Genomic DNA, 23473 nt, shown 5'->3' on the forward strand with positions numbered 1-23473 from the left:
TACCTGGGATTAATAGGTCATATGGAAATTCTGTTTAACATTTTGTGGAATGGCCAAACTGTTTTCCGAAGTGGCTGCATAATTTTACATTCCTACTAGAAATGTATGAGGGTTACAGTTCCTCCACATTCTCACCAATACTTATTGTTGTTGCATTTGCTTTTGAAATTAATTTTACAGTGTTGTAGTTTTTACAACTTTAAAGTATTTCCTGAAAGTTTCTCACTAACCCTGAGTTTACTCAATGTCATCAAGTCTATAGGGAAGTTAAAGATGTTGGTATACCTGGATATGTCGAAAAACAGAATAGAAACTGTTGACATGGACATTTCTGGATGTGAAGCCCTGGAGGACCTCTTACTGTCATCCAATATGTTGCAACAGTTGCCTGACTCAATAGGTGAGAACATAATATTTTGTTATCAATGTTTATGTCAAATATACTGTTTTCGTTTTTAGCAGTATAGTTTGTTTGCAGATGTAGGGAATATACTGTTAGCCTGATATTAATAAATTAGCATAATCATTATCCAGTATGAAAAATTATTTTACCAATATTTTAGAATGAAATGGTAACTCTAGCTGTCAAAATACTCTATTAAAATGGTCTTACTAAACTGACATACTTTTTTTTTCTTTTTTTTTTTAAATTTTATTTTATTTTTAAACTTTACAATATTGTATTGGTTTTGCAAAACATCGAAATGAATCCGCCACAGGTATACATGTGTTCCCCATCCTGAACCCTCCTCCCTCCTCCCTCCCCATACCATCCCTCTGGGTCGTCCCAGTGCACCAGCCCCAAGCATCCAGTATCGTGCATCGAACCTGGACTGGCAACTCGTTTCATACATGATATTATACGTATTTCAATGCCATTCTCCCAAATCATCCCACCCTCTCCCTCTCCCACAGAGTCCAAAAGACTGTTCTATACATCAGTGTCTCTTTTGCTGTCTCGTATACAGAGTTATTGTTATCATCTTTCTAAATTCTATATATATGCGCTAGTATACTGTATTGGTGTTTTTCTTTCTGATATACTTTAAATAATTTTAGATCTACTAAGTTTTAAAGTGTTATTAAAAGGAGTATTTATCTTACACTTAAGTACTTGGATGACTATGTATGTCTTCTTTCGTCACTATAGAATCACCAGTAGCATGGGCTTCCTTGGTGGCTCAGATGGTAAAGAATCTGCCTGCAATGCAGGAGAGCCTAGTTCGATCCCTAGGTTGGCAAGATCCCTTGGTGAAGGGAATGGCTACCCACTCCAGTATTCTTGCCTAGAGAATCCCCTGGACAGAGGAGGCTGGCAGGATACAGTCCATAGGGTCCTAAAGAGTCAGATATGACTGGGCAACTAACACTTTCTATCCACAGTGTTGCTCTATTCTACTTTAATTTTATTGTAACCTTGTTCTAATTTAAGAATAACATGATAAATATATAAAATATCTTCATAGTTCTATTATTTAAAAATGACATCTCATCTTTTGCATGCTGTCAAGAGTTGTAAGAGCAGAAATTTGTCTGTTAATATATATTAACTACTCAATCCTTTTTTGGTCATAAATTTTTATCTGAGTAACAATGAAAGAGTCTAAATAATGAGTAAACTTTTGTATAAATTATCTTACTCTTATTATTTACTAGAGGACACAGATGGGAGAGGAATCATCAAACTACTTAATTTTGGAATATAGTTTTTAACACTCCTTGAATTAGATTATCATATGTTCTGGAACGTATTAATGCTTCTGAAAATTGAATCACAAGCCAAAATTTTTCTCCAATTTTTGTTGCTTCCATTTTCACTATTCTTTTAGGTTAATAGAGAATACTACTTTTTTTTTTTTTTTTTACTACTTTTAACAGAACGGATTAGTTTTTCTTTCTTTGTAGATTTGATGATGTTTTTATTTATATAGTTATATATTTTTGTAACAGTGTTTTTTCAGCTTACTCCTCTGTAAGACTTATCTTAAGCTTAATTAAACACTTCCACATTTCCAGGCTCTTTCTGTGAATATTCTGACCCCATAAGTATGTAATAAGCCCTCTGTTCTGCATTCTTTATTAATTATCTTAGATGAAACTTATGATCAGATAAGCTTAGAAAGTACTATTTTATGTTGTAGAAAGTAAGGAAATATAATGGTATAAAAGAGCATCCTCTGATGAAGATGCTAGAGATGATCATCTGGTCAAGATAGCCATCTGGTAAAAATACATTTCTTACTCTCCTTACTCAAAAACCACTCCATATCTTCAAAAGTATAATGAGAATTTAAAAAGCTATTTATATTAGAAGAACATAATTTTCTTCATTACTTTCTTCTCCATACAAAGAATTATGGGTGGTATATGGCAAGTACTCCTTAAGTATTGAATCAATAACATAATTTTAGCTTTGCTTAAAGAGAATGAGCATATACCTGGAACTGAGATATAAGGGAAACACAGTAATGCCTACAGACATGATGGGATCCAGACCACAAATAGAAGTGGTAACCATAAATTCTGATCCTGAGTGGTTTAAAAAAAAAAAAAAAAAACCCTTAAGCATAACAGGAGAATACGAATTTACGGGGATTGAGGAAGGAAAAGCTTTTCTGCTAAGAGAGACTGAAGAACCTAGAGCTAGGGTGAAAGGAGAGATCAGATACAGATTCAATACTGAAAATTACAGCACATTACCAGCTGCTTTGGACAGAATTTGCAATATCCAGGTTGAATGAGAGCACTAAGTTACTAATTTAAGACTTGGTTCTAAACCCCAGAAACTTGAGGGTCAGGTGGAAGTAACCAGTGTCAGACATGGAGGAGTGAACATAGGTAAGAAAATATTCACTGACACAAATGGGCATGAAAACAAATACTTTAAAGGAAAACTAATGTTAAAACTACTCTAACAATAGAAATTTTACCCCAAGGGAAATCAAGGTTATCAAGCAAGCTAAAAAATTATTTTAAGTGTGTGTAGATTCTCAAATAAAAGGAAGAACAATATTTATAAAAACAATAACTTACAAAACAGGAGTGATGACTAAGAGCAGGTGGTTATTAAAAAAAAAAAAAAAAGAACCAATTAGAAATTCTGGAAATGAAAAGGTCATATAGTGAAATAAAAGATGATGTAACTATTTGTTTAAAATATCCTCTGTTAAGAAAGTGGACTAGGGAGTTATCCTTCCAGTCTGGGGAAAATAGCCTGTACAGATGATAGAAAATACCAGATTAGATGCTTGGCTGGCATTAAGCAGACCAGCACAGGCAAGTTGTATTATGTATTTAATATCTTCGTTTAGAATCTGCACATGCATGTGTGCTGTCACTTCAGTCATGTCCAACTCTTTGCGACCCCTTGGACTGTAGCCCACCACGTTCCTCTGTCCATGGGATACTCCAGGCAAGAATACTGGAGTGGGTTACCATGCCTTCTTCCAGGGGATCTTCCCAACCCAGGGATCAAACCCAAATCTCTCTGTCTCCTGCTTTGGCAAATGGGTTCTTTACCACTAGTGCCACCTGGAAAGCTGAGCAATCCGCAAATGAAGAAGGTAACTTCGTCAGTAGCTTCCTGCTAGAACTATCTTTGGACCCTATTGACCTTTTAGGGAAAATTACATTTATTCATCTGCAGAGTTGCCAGAGTACCTGATTGTATATGTAGAAAGGCTGACTTTCCTTGAAAAATTTCCTTCTTGGTCAAGAGAAATACCTGGGAACTCTGTTCAAAGGTCCTAAAATAACTTATTGATTCTGATTGGATGGTAAATTACACCTTGTCCTCTCTATTTGAACCTGAGTTGTCTATTGGACTACCAACATTTAAATGAATAAAAGATAAGAAACATCATAGTATTATTAATAATAAAAGGAAATAGGAACTAAAAATGTTTAGTTCCTTTACACCTATTTTAGCTGTGGGGTATTTGAATGGAGTTATATATTCAATAAACAACCCTGTATGCTGAGTCTCTTTCAGTGTGCTAGTTCCAGGGAAAATGAAGAGGACTTTATGTTTTCTAGGCAGAGCTTTAATAATCAGCTTCTTTGGACAGCAGACAAACTCAATAAAGGAGAATATATATATATTTACTTTCCAAAATAATTTATCTTATTCACTTAGAGGTTAAAGACACAGGTTTTGCAGTCAAGCTGCATGAATTCAGAGTCCGGCTTTTCTATCTTACTAGCTGTGTGACCTTATGCAAGCTACTTAATCTCTCTGTGCCCCAGTTTTATCATCTTCTAAATGGGAAAGTAATAGTACCTGCATCAGGGAATTATTTTGAGAAATAATTAATTAATATATGTATAATTGCTTAGAACAGAACTTAGTATACAGTGAATGCTCAATCAATGTTAGGTACTATGATAATATAATAATTATTATAATCTTAGATTTGATGAGTACATAGCAATTTGACTTTCAAAAATTCTAATATATAGTGTAAATGTCATATAAATATTAGCTATTTGATAACAAATTATATTAATGTTTATTATACTGCTGCTTATTGTATATTTATATGAAAGTAGCCAGAATCATAGTAAAAAACCGCCTTTTCCTTTCTCTTCAGTATATCTGAATTGGGAATATAAGATAAACAGGTAGAGAATTGAGGAAGAAATAATATAAAATACCTTTGGTTCCTGAGGGTAGAAGACAGTCCAAACAGATATATCAATAGCTAGGCAGTAAAGGAATTATCTGTCAGAGGAAGTCATGAGTAACAGAGCTGAGGTTGATGGCCTATTTCTATTCCAAGAACAACCAGATTACTACAGAAGTTCTGGAATCTATCCAGAGAGCACACCCTTGTATGGAATGTGTGAATGACAAAGTAGCCAAACCACAAATGAATGACCGTCCCTTTAGCTCACGTAAGTGGAACAAAGGAGGGAGCCCTAACTTGCTTCAGCATTTAAAGTTACAGAAAGAAAATGAAGTCGCTCAGTCGTGTCTGACTCTTTGCAACCCCATGGACTGTAGCCTATAGGCTCCTCCGTCCATGGGATTTTCCAGGCAAGAGTACTGGAATGGGTTGCCAAAAATTGTAGAAACTTCTGTCAAAGATCCATTATTTCAAAAAAAAAAAAATCTGTTGCATCAATCTTTTGACCTTAACTCCTATCCTGCCTCAAGATTTTCACACCACTACTTCAGACCTGGGGACTGTGATTCTCTTAAAGGCTGTGTGGCAACCTGGCTTCAAGATGTTTGCACAACCCTCTGTAACCCAACGCAAAACTTCTCGTAACCCAGCCATGTGATGTGGAAACCGTTAGCCCTCCTCTGGCTCCACCTGTGGGCAGGGACAGTAGTTTGATCACAATTACAGCTCATAAAGAATTTAGTTGTAATTCATGGTCCTGTGTTTTCTTTACACAATTGATGAGCAAGCTCAAGAGTTCCTTTATGTTTCCAAGGTTGATGGTTTTTTACATATACAGTAGAGAAGCTAAAGTGATTCAGTCACCCTTTGAGCATAGATGAATAGGCAGTGGGTGTTCAGATTTCAGAGATAAATTACCCCAGTGAGAATTGTCCTGTTTCCCAGGTGCCACTGTTCAGCCATGTATCATAAGGGCACAAGCGGATGTATTAATCTCCAAATATTGTAGGTATTTTCTCACAGCAGTCTGATAGGGATGATACTTCTCTTCACTAGAGATTCTGCGTGCTTTGATAGACTATGTAATTGAGCATCCTGAAACTTCAAATGCAACAACAGCTTTATTTCGACTGCTTGTCACTTACTTTTTGCCTTTAAGCTATGCTCAAAATACGTGAGGTGGGTAGGTATGAGCTGTAACAGCATTTCTCAGAGCATGTTTGTGAAACACCACTGTACAAGATACTCTGCACACACACAGAAGTTCCACAATAACTTTAGAGTCACCCTACTACATTAGTATATTAAAAGTTCCTTAACATTTTTCATTAAAGAAATCTGGTTGATTTTGTTTAATTTAACATTTCCCAAACACATTTGACCATGGAACCTACTGTATCTGTCAGAACAAGTTTTCTGCAAAACATATGTAAAACCAAAATCAGCCACTGTTAATGCTTTGTCTTGGATTTTGGCTATTTAGGCCATAGTGATATTCTGGGTTCTGTTATGGCTGGGTAAAGGAAGCTGTTCTTCTACTACTCTGCAGTTTTTGCTCATTAATACCCTGACAAGAGAAGTAGATAAAGCAGGAAATTTATGAAGGGCATAAATTAGAGAAATATGAATAGTTGGAATGTCAATTATTAGCCAGTTCTACTTGACATATTAAAAATTGAGGGTTTTTGTGTTTACTACTGATCCCAGTCAAGGATTTATGGTAACTGAAAGAGTATGAAGTTATATGTTGTTATTTTCCAAGTCCATATTTTAACCACTACACTGCAGTACTTCAGTACCCATTCGTTGATTATTAGGTTTAATTCAGATTTGTTTTCAATTTGTGTCACAACAGGAATGTTAGTTATTAGTGCTTATGAGTTAATTAAATGTTGAATCACAGCTGGCTTGAAAAATTTCATCTCGTCCATTTGCTATATAATAGAAAAGGAAAATGTGGTAGTAGTACCACCAATTCCGGTTTCTATGGAGCCCTATGTTTTCTTTATTGTCTCCATCATTGTACTTGAACTCCCACTGATGTAAGTGAAGTTTTTGCAACTGGAAGGTCAGAACTAGACATGCGAATATGTTTGTCGGTTGATATAAGCAGAGTGCAGCCAATTATCATGACAAACATTCATCGCAATTATATTGTGATATATATTGTATTTTATATATTGTATTTTCTGTCAGTAATCTGTTCTTGTGTATTAATACATCTTCTCTGTTTTAGGGTTGTTGAAAAAACTAACTACTCTAAAAGTAGATGACAATCAACTTACGATACTACCCAATACAATCGGAAAGTAAGTGCCAAAGTTTCATACCAGTCTGCTTCTCTAAAGCCAGAGACAAAAGAATATATTGAGTTTTCTACTTTAACACATTTTCCACTGGAGATCTCAAAAATTTTGTTCATATTTAACCTCGTTTTAGACCACATTTTATTTACTTATATATTTGTGTATGTCAATTTAGTTTTATATGTGAACATTACATCGACACCCAACTATATAATATGATAAGAAATTCTTGACCATTGCCCTTTCACAAGCAAAGTGATTACCCAGACCTTCAATTATATCATTGCCTGTAATTTTCCAGATACTACTAATTTGGATGCTTTTGACTGAGTAGCAGCTCTAACTTCACTTGAATGTCTTACAAAATCAAATCAATTTTTATAAGATCTGCATTATGTATATGTTACCATTACATTGTTAGTAAAATTTGATATTTATAGAAACTTAATGTATTTTTTGGAGAAGGCAGTGGCACCCCACTCCAGTACTCTTGCCTGGAAAATCCCATGGATGGAGGACCCTGGTGGGCTGCAGTCCATGGGGTCGCTAAGAGTCAGACACGACTGAGTGACTTCACTTTCACTTTTCACTTTCACTTTTCACTTTTCTGCATTGGAGAAGGAAATAGCAACCCACTCCAGTGTTCTTGCCTGAAGAATCCCAGGGACGGGGGAGCCTGGTTGGCTGCCATCTATAGGGTCACAGAGTCGGACACGACTGAAGCGACAGCAGCAGCAGCAGCAATGTTTTTTTATTTTTTTTAACTTAAAAAAGGTTTTATTGAGATATAATTGACATCATACAATGCACCCATTTAAAGTATATGATTCAATGGTTTTTAGACATATTCACAGATATATGCAACCATCACCATTTGGAACATTTTCATCTCAAAAAGAAACCCCATATCTTTAAGCTGTCACCTCCCTAGCCATCCATTCCCAGCCCCCCAGTTCTATGCTGCTGCTAAGTCGAATCGGTCCAGTTGTGTCTGACTCTACGCGACCCTGTAGACGGAAGCCCACCAGGCTCCTCTGTCCCTGGGATTCTCCAGGCAAGAATACTGAAGTGGGTTGCCATTTCCATCTCCATTAACGTATTTTTAGACTAAAGGAAATAAACATGTTTTAGCTTGCATAAAAAGCTTCAAGGTAAAAGATCATTGTTGCCTTTTAAGAAAAAAATATATTCCATTTATCTGAAAGTGATTTATTTCTAATTTTATGTTGTCATTAATGTTTGATTTACAGTTCTTGAAAAAATGTATGTATACTTTGGAATTATTTTGTTTACAACAAAAGTGAGAAATCCATAAGCTATCTTCATTCTAAAATTTTGTAAGGCCATTTTATAGGAATCTTGTCCCACATTTCATGTAAAGAATTATATAAATCCACATTTTAACAGATTTGGGTATACTTGGGGTGGGGAGAAAGCTTTTTTAAAAAAAACAGTTTTGATAGACATGATTGATGTACAATAAACTGCATATATTTAAAGTCTACAATTTGATGTTTTGATATTCATATAAAGCCATGAATGGAAATGTTAGGGAAATGGACTATACTATATTTTATTGCAATAAAAAGGAGAATAAAAAAAGCAGTAGGAAACCTATGAGAAATCTCTACCTTCTGCTCAGTTTTGCTGTGAACCTAAAATGGCTATAAAGTTAAAGCCTATTTTTAAAAAACGAAGACTGCCTGACAAACTGTGGTAGTCAGACTTGGGTGTTTGGTAGACACTTTCTCAAAAATGAACAGAGTGAGCTTTGTTACTTCAAGGACAACAACTGACAGTATTTGTTGCCAACAGTGAAATTTGAGCTATCAAGCAAAAGTTGGAATTTTGAAAAATTTGTATCTGCCACTGTAACTTTGACGGCTTCCATACATTTAAAGGCTTTCTGATATCGCTGGTGTGATCATGAATGTGATTTATTGAGGTTGTCTGTGAAATGCATCAACATTTGGAAAATCTGTTTAATTCTGTAAAGCAACATTTTCCATGACCAATGCATGAGCTACAAACTCACACATGAGAAACAGACTCATTCAAAGTGCAAAAGGATTAGTTGATGTTAATGTATTGGTATGAAGAGTAAGAAAAGTTCACTGATGTATTTTAGATTCCATATTGCAATTACTGTATCCCCTAAAAAACCACCACTTGTTGAGTTTTCGTATAGTATCAAAGAATAGTCACAATTATTCAAAAAGACTGTGAAAATACTCCTCCCTCCCTTTTCCAAATACATATCTATGTGAGGTTGGAATGTATATATATATAACTTAATCAGAATAATATACAACAGCATATTGAATACAAAAGCAGATATGAGAATCCAGTTACCTTCTATTAATTTAAACATTGGAGAGATTTGAAAAAATAAAGCAATGTCACTCTTCTCACTAAATGTTTCTGTTTGGAAATATAGATACTTTTATAAAAATATGTCACCTACATTAACATGTCATGGATTTATTATTGTTATTTAAGACTGAATAATAATTGTTTTTAAATGCTCTTTTAAATTTATAATATGATAGATACCAATAGATATAAACCATATAAACAAAAGTACTTTAGGGTTACCAATGATTGTTAAGAGTGTAAAATGGTCCTAAAATGAAAAATTTCGAAGATTTCAGTTCTACATTTTTTTGGTTGGTAAAATTATGACAGCCATTTTCTCACTTACATTCTCACTTCAGTGGAGCACTTGTGCAAAACATAAGCCAAATCTAAACTTTTATAGTACACCTTGATAAACAATCTTCATGAAGTAAAAATGATAATGATACAGTGGCTTTGCTTTTCTTAGGGAATTCAGAACTGATGGATCAGAGGTTTAGCTCAAGGCTAGAGATAAATTTGATTAGAATACTATTTAATGTCACCCCAGGTCACATGCAGAAAGTATTTTGTAAGTGGTGGAATAGTTATTGTTGTTGTTCAGTCGCCCAGTTGTGCCTGATTCTGCAACCTATGGACTGCATCACACCAGTCTTCCCTGTCCTTCACTATCTCCAGGAGTTTGCTCAAACTCATGTCCATTGAGGCAGTGAGGCCATCCAATCATCTCATCTTCTGTCATCCCCTTCTCCTCCTGCCTTCAATCTTTCCCAGCATCAGGGTCTTTTCCAATGAGTCAGCCTCAGGTGGCCATCACCCCTTTGCATCAGGTGGCCAAAGGGTTAGAGTTTCAATTTCAGGGTTTCAGAGTCTTATTTTATTATGAGACATTCTATCTAGAACTCTGCTCACCAAAATGTTAAGATCAGCTGCAGTGAGCAAAAATATTCTCATTCTGCATATAGCATGTTTCATAGATTAAACTTATCTTTGGTAGTTTTTAATAGTCCAACTGTAAAAATTGCTGAAAGAATTCAGCTGTCTTTCACAGCTGAAATAGATTCCATGACTTTTGTGCCAAATGACTTGTAAAATTGGTTATTTTTGTTGTCAAATCTTAAGTTGTGCCTAGAAGTTCCAGCCATTCTAAGAACTGAGTGTGCAATGAAAATAGTAATAAACAACTTTTTGCTTGTGTTCACATTGTGCCAGCTACCATGTTTGGTGCTTTACATGTATTCTTATTTAAAGACCCCATCAACACTATTCAACGTGTATCATTTTCTCCCGATTAACAGATGCAGAAACAAAGGCTGAGAGAAGTTATCAGATCTCAAAGCTAAACTGTTAATTGACCTATGATGCTTCTTAATATATGAGATAGTTGAGTCACATATTTTGCAATATTTGGTCATTTAAGAGCTCCAGTGCTCTAAGGGCAAAGGATCTTCCACAGGAAGAGAAACTACACTAAGCCTTCTCTCTGTTAGCTTCGTAGTTTTGGAGAAAAAAAATGAAAGCTCAAAAATTTGAATGGATATTTTAAAAAGTCATTCCATCATAGCATATGGTCAAAGAGAAAGACTGGAATCAGAAAATTTGATAACTATGCAAAGCTGGATAAATCACTTCTTTCCTATGGGCCTCTGACTGCTGAGGAATAATGCAAGGAGCACTGGGTTTAGAGTCCAGCAGCATGGGTGTGATCCCTCGCTATGCCACTTAACTGTGTGAACTTGGACAAGTGTTTAAATTTCAGTGGCTTAGTATCTTCATTTGTAGTTTCCACCTATGTCTAAAATTCTAATTCTTTGATCTAGATGTTTAGTTTATATAACATTAATACCCTAGATGGTAAATTCCAGTAGTCCACTTACTAGACTGCTATAATGACAAAAAAAATAAGCATTCTATGTACCTGGATGCTAAAAACTGTGCTTACCTGTATTCTCTAATCATAGAAAGATACACAAAGAACTAGAAATGTATGTGACTTTGGGAGGAGAACTTGGGGGCTGGGCAATAGAGTAAACAGGAGATTTCCCTTCATTGAATCCCCAGTGTACTTCTTAAGATGTAAAGTTATTCCAGTTAAAAACTTAGAGAGTTAAACTTAGAGAGCATACACACACACACACACACACACACTTCATTTGATAAAACCCAAATTCCTTCACATTAGTATTCAATTCTTTCCATAGTCTGGTGTAGACTGCTGATTCTCAATATGTGGTCCCCTGACCAACATCATCAACTCCAACGGGGAACTTGTTCAGTTCAGTTGTGTTCGATTCTTTGCGACCCCGTAAATCGCAGCACACCAGACCTCCCTGTCCATCACCAACTCCCGGAGTTCACTGAGACTCATGTCCATGGAGTCAGTGATGCCATCCAGCCATCTCATCCTCTGTCGTCCCCTTCTCCTCCTGCCCCCAATCCCTCCCAGCATCAGAATCTTTTCCAATTAGTCAACTCTTCGCATGAGGTGGCCAAAGTACTGGAGTTTCAGCTTTAACATCATTCCTTCCAAAGAAATCCCAGGGCTGATCTCCTTCAGAATGGACTGGTTGGATCTCCTTGCAGTCCAAGGGACTCTCAGGAGTCTTCTCCAACACCACAGTTCAAAAGCATCAATTCTTCGGCACTCAGCTTTCTTCACAGTCCAACTCTCATATCCATACATGACCACTGGAAAAACCATAGCCTTGACTAGATGGACCTCTTTGTTGGCAAAGTAATGTCTCTGCTTTTGAATATGCTATCTAGGTTGGTCATAACTTTCCTTCCAAGGAGTAAGCGTCTTTGAATTTCATGGCTGCAGTCACCATCTGCAGTGATTTTGGAGCCCAGAAAAATAAAGTCTGACACTGTTTCCACTGTTTCCCCATCTCTTTCCCATAAAGTGATGGGACCAGATGCCATGATCTTCGTTCCCTGAGTGTTGAGCTTTAAGCCGACTTTTTCACTCTCCACTTTCACTTTCATCAAAAGGCTTTTTAGTTCCTCTTCACTTTTTGCCATAAGGGTGATGTCATCTGCATATCTGAGGTTATTGATATTTTCTGGCAATCTTGATTCCAGCTTGGGCTTCTTCCAGTCCGGCGTTTCTCATGATGTACTCTGCATAGAAGTTAAATAAGCAGGGTGACAATATACAGCCTTGACGTACTCCTTTTCCTATTTGGAACCAGTCTGTTTTTCCATGTCCAGTTCTAACTGTTGCTTCCTGACCTGCATACAAATTTCTCAAGAGGCAGATCAGGTGGTCTGGTATTCCCATCTCTTTCAGAATTTTCCACAGTTTATTGTGATCCACACAGTCAAAGGCTTTGGCGTAGTCAATAAAGCAGAAGTAGATGCCTTTCTGGAACTCTCTTGCTTTTTCCATGATCCAGCAGATGTTGGCAATTTGATCTCTGGTTCCTCTGCCTTTTCTAAAACCAGCTTGAACATCAGGAAGTTCACGGTTCACGTATTGCTGAAGCCTGGCTTGGAGAATTTTGAGCATTACTTTACTAGCATGTGAGATGAGTGCAACTGAGCATTCTTTGGCATTGCCTTTCTTTGGGATTGGAATGAAAACTGCCCTTTCCAGTCCTGTGGCCACTGCCAAGTTTTCCAAATTTGCTGGCATATTGCGTGCAGCACTTTCACAGCATCATCTTTCAGGATTTGAAATAGCTCAACTGGAATTCCATCACCTCCACTAGCTTTGTTCATAGTGATGCTTTCAAAGGCCCACTTGACTTCGAATTCCAGGATGTCTGGCTCTAGGTGAGTGATCACACTATCGTGATTATCTGGGTCATGAAGATCTTTTTTGTACAGTTCTTCTGTGTATTCTTGCCACCTCTTCTTTTTTTTTTTTTTTTGTCTAATTTTTTTAACTTTAAAAAAAAGTGTATCGAGCCTGGACTGGCAACTCGTTTCTTACATGATATTTTACATGTTTCAATGTCGTTCTCCCAAATCTTCCCACCCTCTCCCTCTCCCACAGAGTCCATAAGACTGTTCTATACATCAGTGTCTCTTTTGCTGTCTCGTACACTGGGTTATTGTTACCATCTTTCTAAATTCCTTATATATGCGTTAGTATACTGTATTTATGTTTTTCCTTCTGGCTTACTTCACTCTGTATAATAGGCTCCAGTTTCATCCACCTCATTAGAACTGATTCAAATGTATGCTTCTGTTAGGTCCATACCATTTCTGTCCTTTATTGAGCCCATCTTCGCATGAAATGTTCCCTTGGTATCTCTAATTTTCTTGAAGAGATCTCTAGTCTTTCCCACTCTGTTGTTTTCCTCTATTTCTTTGCACTGATCACTGAGGAAGGCTTTCTTATCTCTTCTTGCTATTCTTTGGAACTCTGCATTCAGATAGGTTTTGATATTATAATATCAAATTAATTTGATATCAAAGTATAATATAACATTAATTTGATATATATAATATAATATATTTATAATGTCAAATTAATTATAACTATAAGTATATAAAATTATATAATTTTATAATATTTATATTGTATCAAATTATAATATATTATATTAAATTATATAATATCAAATTTTATAAATGTATAAAATTATATAATTTTATAGTATTTTATATTGTATCAAATTATAATATAATATCAAATTAATTTGATATTATATTATATATGATATAATATATATTATATTATTTATATATATTATATATAATTATATATAATAAATATAATAAATATAATTATATATAATATCAAATTAATTATAATTTTATAATTGTAATATAACATCAAGTTAATTTAATGTCAAATTATAAATTTGATATTATAATTGAAAAGTTAAATGATGATACAAAAGATAAATAAGAAACTAACATAAGAAATGGAAAAATATCACATTCGTGTTCTCTAACTTGTATAATGGGTTGGACACGCTCAGTCGTGTCCAACTCTTTGTGACACCATGGACTGTAGTCCATGCAATTCTCCAGCCCAGAATACTGGAGTGGGTAGCCTTTCCCTTCTCCAGGGGATCTTCCCACCCCAGGGATCAAACCCAGGTCTACTGCATTGCAGGCAGATTCTTTACAAGCTGAGCCACCAGGGAAACCCAGGGAACTTGTTAGGAGTGCAAATTCTCAATCTCAGATCTATTGAATCAGAAACTCTGATCATCAGACCAGCAATCTGTGTGTTAACAAGATGTTCCAGGGTTTCTGATGCATGCTAAAGTTTAAGAACCAATATGTAGATTCAGCTTCTTAAACAGCTATCCATTGTGATGCTGGTTTAAAACAAAGCTCCCTTAAACAAGCTTGCATAATGGTTGGCTGCTTTGGCTCTGGAGCCAGACCTTTTGGGTCCAAAATCTGGCTTTTCAATGTATTATTGGGTTTATAGCCTTAGATTCCTCCTCAGTAAAATGGAAATCATAATAATGCCTACCTCATGAGAATGTTGTGAGAATTAAATGGGAAGTACTCACATGTTAAATAAATGCTTCTTAAAAATAAAATCTAATAAGGTAAAGAGTTACTGACAAATCAAATTGGGGGTATTTGGATTCAAAAAATATGTTTACTTGTTTTGCTACTTCATTCTTCTCCTTCTGCCCACCCAGACCACTGCAGCTTCCTCTAAATTCAAAGCTCAGTATACCTACTAAATGAACCAGTATTTTCTAAACTTAATTCCTCCAAATAGTCATTACTTGAGATTTTAATAGGTATGACATAAAAATAAGCTTCATGGACAAATAAGTTTAGGGAACTCTTTACAAAAGTTAGAGAACACTAATGTAATATTTTCCCATTTCTTATGTTGGTCTCTTATTTATCTTTTGTATCATCATTTAACTTTTCAATTATAATATCAAATTTATAATTTGATATTATAATATCAAATATAATTTTCCAATATAATATGCCTTCCCAACTAGAATATGCACTCCTTAATGGTTGATAACATGTCTTGAATATGTTTAATCCCTTCATGGGGAAATATTTGCAAACCTTGGAACTAGACTGGCTTCTCCATTCATTAACTAATTGAACTTGGGCATGTCAAATCACATCTCAGGGCTGCAGTTTTCTCATCTGTAAAAGCGAAGTAATAATACATCTTAGAGGTTATTGTCAGACTTAATGTTAGATAGCCTTCAACAAATCATAATAGTCATCAACAATAATAAGCAAAAAGACATTTCTTTACTGATCCTTGCTTATGTTTATCTGTGTGAGGATTCGTAATATAACATTAGTGAAACATCCAGTTCTTAAAAAGAAAATGTTAATACTTATGTACAAAATATAATAATGCATTGTCATTATATATATATTATATATAATAATAATATAATAATGGAATAATGCATTATTCTGCTCAGACTGCCATAACAAAATAACCATACATGAGTGGCTAAAACAGCAGACATTTATTACTCTAAATTCTGAAAGCTGAGAAGTCCAAAATCAGTATGGTAGCAAGGTGCATGCATGCTGAGTCACTTCAGTCATGTCTGACTATTTGCAACTCTATGGACTGTAGCCTGCCAGGCTCCTCTGTCTATGGGATTCATACTAGAGTGGGTTGTCGTGCCCTCCTCCAGGGTATCTTTCCAACCCAGGGATTGAACCAAGTCTCTTATGTCTCCTGCATTGGCAGGCAAGTTCTTTACCACTAGCACCACCTTGGCATCCCCGTGCTAGCAAGGTAGCATACCTTGAATCGTCCCTGATACTCCATACAGCAGGCATTATAAACCAATTTTATAGATGAGAACACAGGGATTAATAAGTAGATGAAGTGCACTCAACTATTAAACGACTATGCAAGCCTGTCTCAACATTTTTCACATCCCCAAAGTTACTTCTATTGTTTTAAAAGTGAACTAAGAAAGTGAAGCCCAAAGTCATTTACTTTTATGTTTATTACCACCTACATAATAGAAGATTTAATGGCATCTGATGGTTTCTAATGGTCATACATGAAGTTAAAGTGAAATTATACATTAGCTATGTAATACAGTCATAATTCCGCTTCCTCATTAGCTCAGTAACTGAGGGTTAATAATAACCTCAAATGATACCCTGAGAAGGGCAATATCTTCTCATCCAACACTAATTCATGGAAACTGAACTAGAGAACAATGTAGTGTTAGATTTAGAGAACAGTTTTAGAACACTAAGTCAGTATTGTGTTTAACATCAAGCATTACTGCCTCCAATAGTGTCACTAGGACTGACATGTGGTCGAAGGCAAAATTTTACCAACACAACTACTGTAATATGTATACATGAATTTTAGCTGTCATTGACATATTTTGTGTGTGTGTGTTTCATGTTATCCTTGAAATATTAGCAAAGGACTTTAAAAATGTGTGGTCCCAGGACCAGCAACTTCTATATTATCCAGGAGCTTGTTACAAACACAGAATCTAGGCCCCATTCCAAATCATTACATCTGAATCTGCATTTTAACAAGTTCACCTGGGGATCCATATGCACGCAAAAGATTGGGAAGTACTGCTTTGTATTTTGTTTGTTTGGGTTTTTCGGTCATGCTGTTTGTGGGATCTTGGTTCCCCAATCAGGGGTTGAACCCATACCCTTGAAGTGAAAACATGGAGTCCTAAGCACTGGACCACCAGGGAATTCCCTGGAAAGCACTTTTTTAAAGTATTCTACACTTCTTTGTAGCTTGATTTTACTTTCAATGTGCACTATTATAGACAATAGAAAAAACTTCTTTAAAAAGATAGGTTTTTGTCTTTTTATGCACAAACAATGCAGTTTTGGTGTGCTACAGGATGATGTGAAATTTGTATATACTGCAAAATGGTTACTACAATAAGTCTAGTTAACATCTGTCACCATATATAGTTACAAATCCCTGGTGGCTCAACAGTAAAGAATCTGCCTGCAATGCAGGAGCTATAGGAGACGCAGGTTCAATCCCTGGGTCCGGAAGATCCCTCAGAGGAGAAGATGGGAACCCACTCCAGTATTCTTGCCTGGAGAATCCCATGGACAGAGGAGCCTAGCAGGTTACAGTCCATGGGGGCACAAAAGAGACATGATTTAGCAACTAAACAACAGTACAGTGCTATATTAGCTCGTCCTGACTTATTTATTTTATAACTCAAAGTTGGTTCCTTTTGATCACTTTCACCCATTTTTCATACTTGCCTAACCCCACCTCTGGTAAACACCAATTTGCTCACTGTGTCTATGAGCTTGGTTATTTTTTCACTTTTATGCTTATTTTTAAATTTCACATACAAGTGCAATCATACAATCTTTGTCTTTCTCTGTCAGACTTATTTCACTTATTTTTGTCTATCCTTTGGACACCAGTGATCATGTGAGTAATATGGTACAACTGTACTCAGGATCCTGTAATAAAATACTTTAGGTGATTTATATCAGGACAGCCATCAGTAAAGTCAGTTGGAATGTCATATTTTGAGTTTGAATCCTTTGAATTTCAGAGATAATTGAAGGATGTGTGTTTTGCACCTAAGTTTTCTTTGTAACACAAAGGTGTAAAATAATTTCAGGGTATAAATTATTAATTCAACATAGCCCATGATCCAGTAAAAATGTTATCTTTTTATTTCAGGAAGTGCTCACTTTACGTTGTCGTGGGGACTATGAAAACAACCATGCACACTGAAACTGTACAAAATAATCTTTTTAATCAATGAGGAAAATTATGATAGTTTTCATGAAGGATCTTTAAACCCTTTCAAAACATCAAATACTGTTACTGTTGGTTATCAATATATTGGAAAAATGGAAAAATAATAAAACCAACATGTATTTAATGTATCATCATTGTAAACATTAGGAGCATTAAGAATTAAAGTGGGTTTTTTGTGAAAAAAAAAAAAAACTATCAAAATTACTTTGAACAGTACTTGCCTTGTTTTCATCATGTGAGTCATAATTCAGAGTGGACATCCTTTCTATGCATCAGTGAAATGTCATCCTCTTTTAAGCTTGGAGCAGCTTCCAAACTTCTATCCTTCATGCTTTCAACACCATGAAATATCTCTAAGAGTTTCTTTAATGTAAAGTTTATTGCCAGAGTCACTTCCTCTGGGACATCATCCTCTTCATTACAATGACTTTCCTCCTTGATGTCAACAAGTTTTTCTTCACTAAGCTCCTCTGGCAGCAGATCTAAATGCTCTTGAATAGTGGCAAGCATTCCCATAGTCAGCTGTTTCTTCTATAATCCCACATATGTTCAGTTCAAATCCGAAGTGTTATTTGCACATTGTGCTGAAAGTTTCTGCTATACTGCATCCATATTACTTGCTATTACTTCCTCCCATGATGCATGCATATTTTCAATTGAATGCTTTATGTCATATTTCTTCTAAAATTCAGCCAAAGAAACTGTCCGATCTCTAGTTGTAGCATCAAACTTATTCCAAAATGTGTGTAAAATAATAGGCTTTCAAAATTGAAATAGCTACTTGGTCTACCAGTTGAATTAATGAAGTTGTTCTTGGTGATAGAAAGCAAATTTTCATATTTTCATTTAAATCCCCAAGAAACTTAGGATGACCAAGAGCATTACCCAACAGGAGTAGTGCTTTAAATGTTGAATTTTGGTGCCAGTAGTATCTCTTCACAGCTGATTGACAAGAAGGCAACACAACTACAGGATTTACTGTCCATATGTGAACTGAAGAGCAGATGCACAGAGGCTGATCAATGACAGACTGAAAAGAGTAATGAGACTCATCACTGATCATGATGTGCGTCTGTTATTTACATTGTGATCTGTGGGCTGAAGAGTTAGCAGCAAAGCTTTTACTTCATGTAGTTATTCACAGTTAATATAGACCTTCCCTAGTGTCTCAGACAGTAAAGAATCTGCCTGCAATGCAGAAGAACCAAGTTTAATCCCTGGTTCCGAAAGATCTCTGGATAAGGGAATGGCTACCCACTCTAGTATTCTTGCCTGGAAAATTCCATGCCTGGAAGGCTATAGTTCATGGGCTACAGTCCATGAGCTAAACTCCATGGAGTTGCAAAGAGTCACACACAACTGAGTGACTAACACTTTCACAACTGATATCCCAAGGTAATTGGAATTTGAGCCATGTTAATGGAAGACTAATGCTATTTAACAAATCCTGAGCATTTAACAAATCCTGAACATTACGTTGCTGGTGTGTGAGATGAGTGCAATTGTGCAGTAGCTTGAACATTCTTTGGCATTGCCTTTCTTTGGGATTGGAATGAAAACAACTTTTCTAGTCCTGTGGCCACTGCTGAGTTTTCCAAATTTGCTGGCATGTTGAGTGCAGCACTTTCACAGCATCATCTTTTAGGATTTGAAATAGCTCAACTGGAATTCCATCACCTCCACTAGCTTTGTTCATAGTGACACTTCCTAAGGCCCACTTGACTTCACATTCCAAGATTCTTGGCTCTAGGTGAGTGATCACACCATAATGGTTATCTGGGTCATGAAGATCCTTTCTGTATAGTTCTTCTGTGTATTCTTGACACCTCTTCTTAATATCTTCTACTTCTGTTAGGTCCATACCATTGTTGTCCTTCATTGTGCCCATATTTGCATGAAATGTACCCTTGGTATTTCTGATTTTATCCAAGAGATCTCTAATCTTTCCCAGTCTATTGTTTTCCTCTATTTCTTTGCATTGATCACTGAGGAAGGCTTTCTTATCTCTCCTTGCTACTCTCTGGAACTCTGTACTCAGATGGGTATATCTTTCCTTTTCTCCTTTGCCTTTCACTTCTCTTCTTTTCTCAGCTATTTGTAAGGCCTCCTCAGACAACCATTTTTCCTTTATGCATTTTTTTTTTCTTGAGGATGATCTTGATCACTGCCTCCTGTACAATGTCACACACCTCCGTCCATTGTTCTTCAGGCACTCTGTTTATCAAATCTAATCCCTTGAATCTATTTGTCACTTTCACTGTATAATCATAAGGGATTTGATTTAGGTCATACGTGAATGGTCTAGTGGTTTTCCCTACTTTCTTCAATTTAAGTAATGCTACAAAATTTAAAGTAATACTCAAATTCTCCAAGCCGGCTTCAACAGTACATGAACCACCACCTTATCTGCCTCCTGAGAAATCTATATGCATATCGAGAAGCAACAGTCAGAACTGGACATGGAACAACATGTGATTCCAAATTGGAAAAAGAGTACCCCAAGGCTCTATCGGAGAAGACAATGGCACCCCACTCCAGTACTCTTGCCTGGAAAAATCCCATGGGTGGAGGAGCCTGGTAGGCTGAAGTCCATGGGGTCGCTAAGAGTCGGACATGACTGAGCGACTTCACTTTCACTTTTTACTTTCATGCATTGGAGAAGGAAATGGCAACCCATTCCAATGTTCTTGCCTGGAGAATCTCAGGGACGGGGGAGCCTGGTGGGCTGCCATCTATGGGATCGCACAGATTTGGACACGACTGAAGTGACTTAGCAGCAGTAGCAGTAGAAAGGCTCTATATTGTCACCTTGCTTATTTAACTAGTATGCAGAATACATCATGTGAAATTCCAGGCTGGATGAAGCACAAGCTGAATTACCAAATGCTGGGAGAGATATCACTAACCTCAGATATGCAGATGACACCACCCTTATGGCAGAAAGCAAAGAAGAACTAAAGATCCTCTTGATGAAAGTGAAAGAGGAGAGTGGAAAAGTTGGCTTAAAGCTCAACATTCAGAAAACTAAGATCATGGCATCTGCTCATCCCATCACTTCATGGCAAATAGGTGGGGAAACAATGGAAACATTGATAGACTTTATTTTGGGGGCTCCAAAATCACTACAGATGGTGCCTGCAGCCATAAAATTAAAAGACACATGCTCCTTGGAAGAAAAGTTATGACCAACCTAGACAGCATATTAGAAAGCAGAGACATTACCTTGCCGCCAAAGGTCTGTCTAGTCAAAGCTATGGCTTTTCCAGTAGTCATGTATGGATGTGAGATTTGGATTATGAAGAAAGTTGAGTGCTGAAGAATTGATGCTTTTGCACTGTGGTGTTGGAGAAGACTCTTGAGAGTCCCTTGGATTGCAAGGAGATAAACGAGTCCATCCTAAAGGAAATCAGTCCTATTCATTGGTAGGACTGATGCTGAAGCTGAAGCTCCTATACTTTGGCCACCTGATGCAAAGAGCTGACTCATTAGAAAAGACTCAAAAGATTGAAGGAAGGAGGAGAAGGGGACAAAAGAGGATGAGATGGTTGGATGGCATCACCGACTCGATTGACATGAGTTTGAGCAAGCTCCAAGATTTGGTGACAGCCAGGGAAGCCTGGCCTGCTACCGTCATGGGGTCTCAAACAGTCAGACAAGACTGAGCAACTGAACTGAACTGAACTCTAGAGTTATTATTCATTTACCAGTTGGCTCAGTGGTAAATAAACCAACTGCCAATGCAGGAGACACAGGAGGACTGTGTTTGATCCCTGTATCAGGTTGGGAAGATCCCTTGAAGGAGGAAATGGCAATCCATTCCAGTATTCTTGCCTGGAGAACCCCATGGATAGAGGAGCCTGGTGGCTACAGTCTATGGGGTCACACAGAGTTGGACATGACTGAGCATGCATTGGACAGGACTGAGCATGCACACCAAAGCTATTATTCACAGCTGAATGCTGTGCTTCCCCACTTCTGGGTTCTAACCAGTTGAAGCTGTTAAGAACTATGAATCATGAATTACCCTGATCAGGGTCAGGCTAGACTTGACTGAATTAGATTCTTCCCTTCCCATGAATAATAGGACTTGATTTACCCAATTGTACACAGACTTGTGCACTTATTCTACCCTCTCCATAATGCAAATTTTTCATTTTTAATGAGCATGATTATCATGACACCCTGTTGCCACCCCCTTTTGGCACTGACCTCCCCCCTACCTCACCTCCCAGTGTGCTACTAAGTGAATTTCTTCTGCGTGTAAGCAGGGAATGTTCCCTTGCCTGGCAATAAATAAAATCAGCTTTGATTTTTGAGCTCTGATCCTTGTTTTATTTTTTGATATCCAAGATCATACATCTAATAAGCAACAGAGCTGGGACACAAATCCATTCTAACTTAAAACTCAAATGCTTAATTTCTGTGTCCACTTGTTAACTAAATGATGGGAATAAATTACCTTCAAGCCAGCTAGTTCCAAGATAAAGAAAAAGGAAGAGGATTCAACAACCTTATTCCAACTACTTCTAATTCATTCTTCCCTTTACAGTGGTGAGATCATTACCCTTGAGGGTTCCTTCCTGTTACAGCAAAGCAATGATATGAATGGTAGGAACAGTGTAATAATATTACCATCAAAGGGAACTTAAATATAGCTAGTGCTTACTCTGTGCCAGGCCCCCTTTCTTTCCCAACTGTCTCAAACCAAGCAATGAAATGTCTTGTTCCTTTGTGATAGCTTGAATGTGTATTCATGGGATTCCTTTGAGTAGATTGGGGGTAAAGTAGGCTAAGTTTGGAGTGGTGGGGATCTTGGCAAATTGGAGAACTGTGCTTATTTGAAGGCAGCTGCCATTACACTGCTTTCTTTACTTGTCATGGGAGAATAAAGGTCCAGTACTGGCAGATCATCCTTATTTTTCAAAAGACACCAAAAGTCTGGGTCATTATATAGAGTTTACCACTTTTTAAAATACTTTGTAAAGTAACTGATACACATCTGCAGGCTGACATATGCCCTGTCTGTAGCATCTGCTACTGAAAGGCACAGGCGGAGAGGCAAGAAGATACAGTGGAGTCACGCTGTCTGCATTTAGGTACTAGCTTTCCTACTTTTGTGCGGCCTCGGGCTAGTTGCTTAGCCTCTTTATGCCTCTATTTCCTTACATGTAAGAGAGGTTTAAAACAATAGATATCTGATAGAGTTTCTTTAAGGAAAATAGTTACTTCTATCTCTAAAATGCTTAGTAAAATACTTTGCATCTAATCAGTGGTTTTGTTGTTAAGATTTTGCCCCCTTATCTTCTCTTTCTTGTACCTGCCATCTATACCTTTTACCTGCCCATGTACTTACATGCATTCATTCTAAGGATATACATTATGAGCATCTGACTATAAGAGACATGTAAGTTGTATAAAAGCAGACAAAACTTTTTGTCATTCTCAGGCTCAATTAAACAACAAGTGAATTAAGAAAGGAGAAAAATGAACTAGAT

At 36.6% G+C, this 23473-nt stretch overlaps 1 protein-coding gene across 1 annotated transcript in view; it reads left to right on the plus strand.

The window, feature by feature from the left end:
* Positions 1-23473, plus strand: part of LRRC7 (leucine rich repeat containing 7) — a 602937-nt gene that overhangs the window by 453105 nt on the left and 126359 nt on the right. The window contains exons 10-11 of the mRNA XM_086390542.1: positions 256-400; positions 6862-6934. Coding sequence (XP_086246668.1) covers positions 256-400; positions 6862-6934 — 218 coding nt within the window. The remainder of the gene's footprint in view (positions 1-255; positions 401-6861; positions 6935-23473) is intronic.

Source organism: Bos grunniens, chromosome 3, assembly GCF_055505025.1.
Source record: "Bos grunniens cultivar Pamir isolate PY7600 chromosome 3, Bosgru_T2T1.0, whole genome shotgun sequence".
Taxonomy (NCBI): domain Eukaryota; kingdom Metazoa; phylum Chordata; class Mammalia; order Artiodactyla; family Bovidae; genus Bos; species Bos grunniens.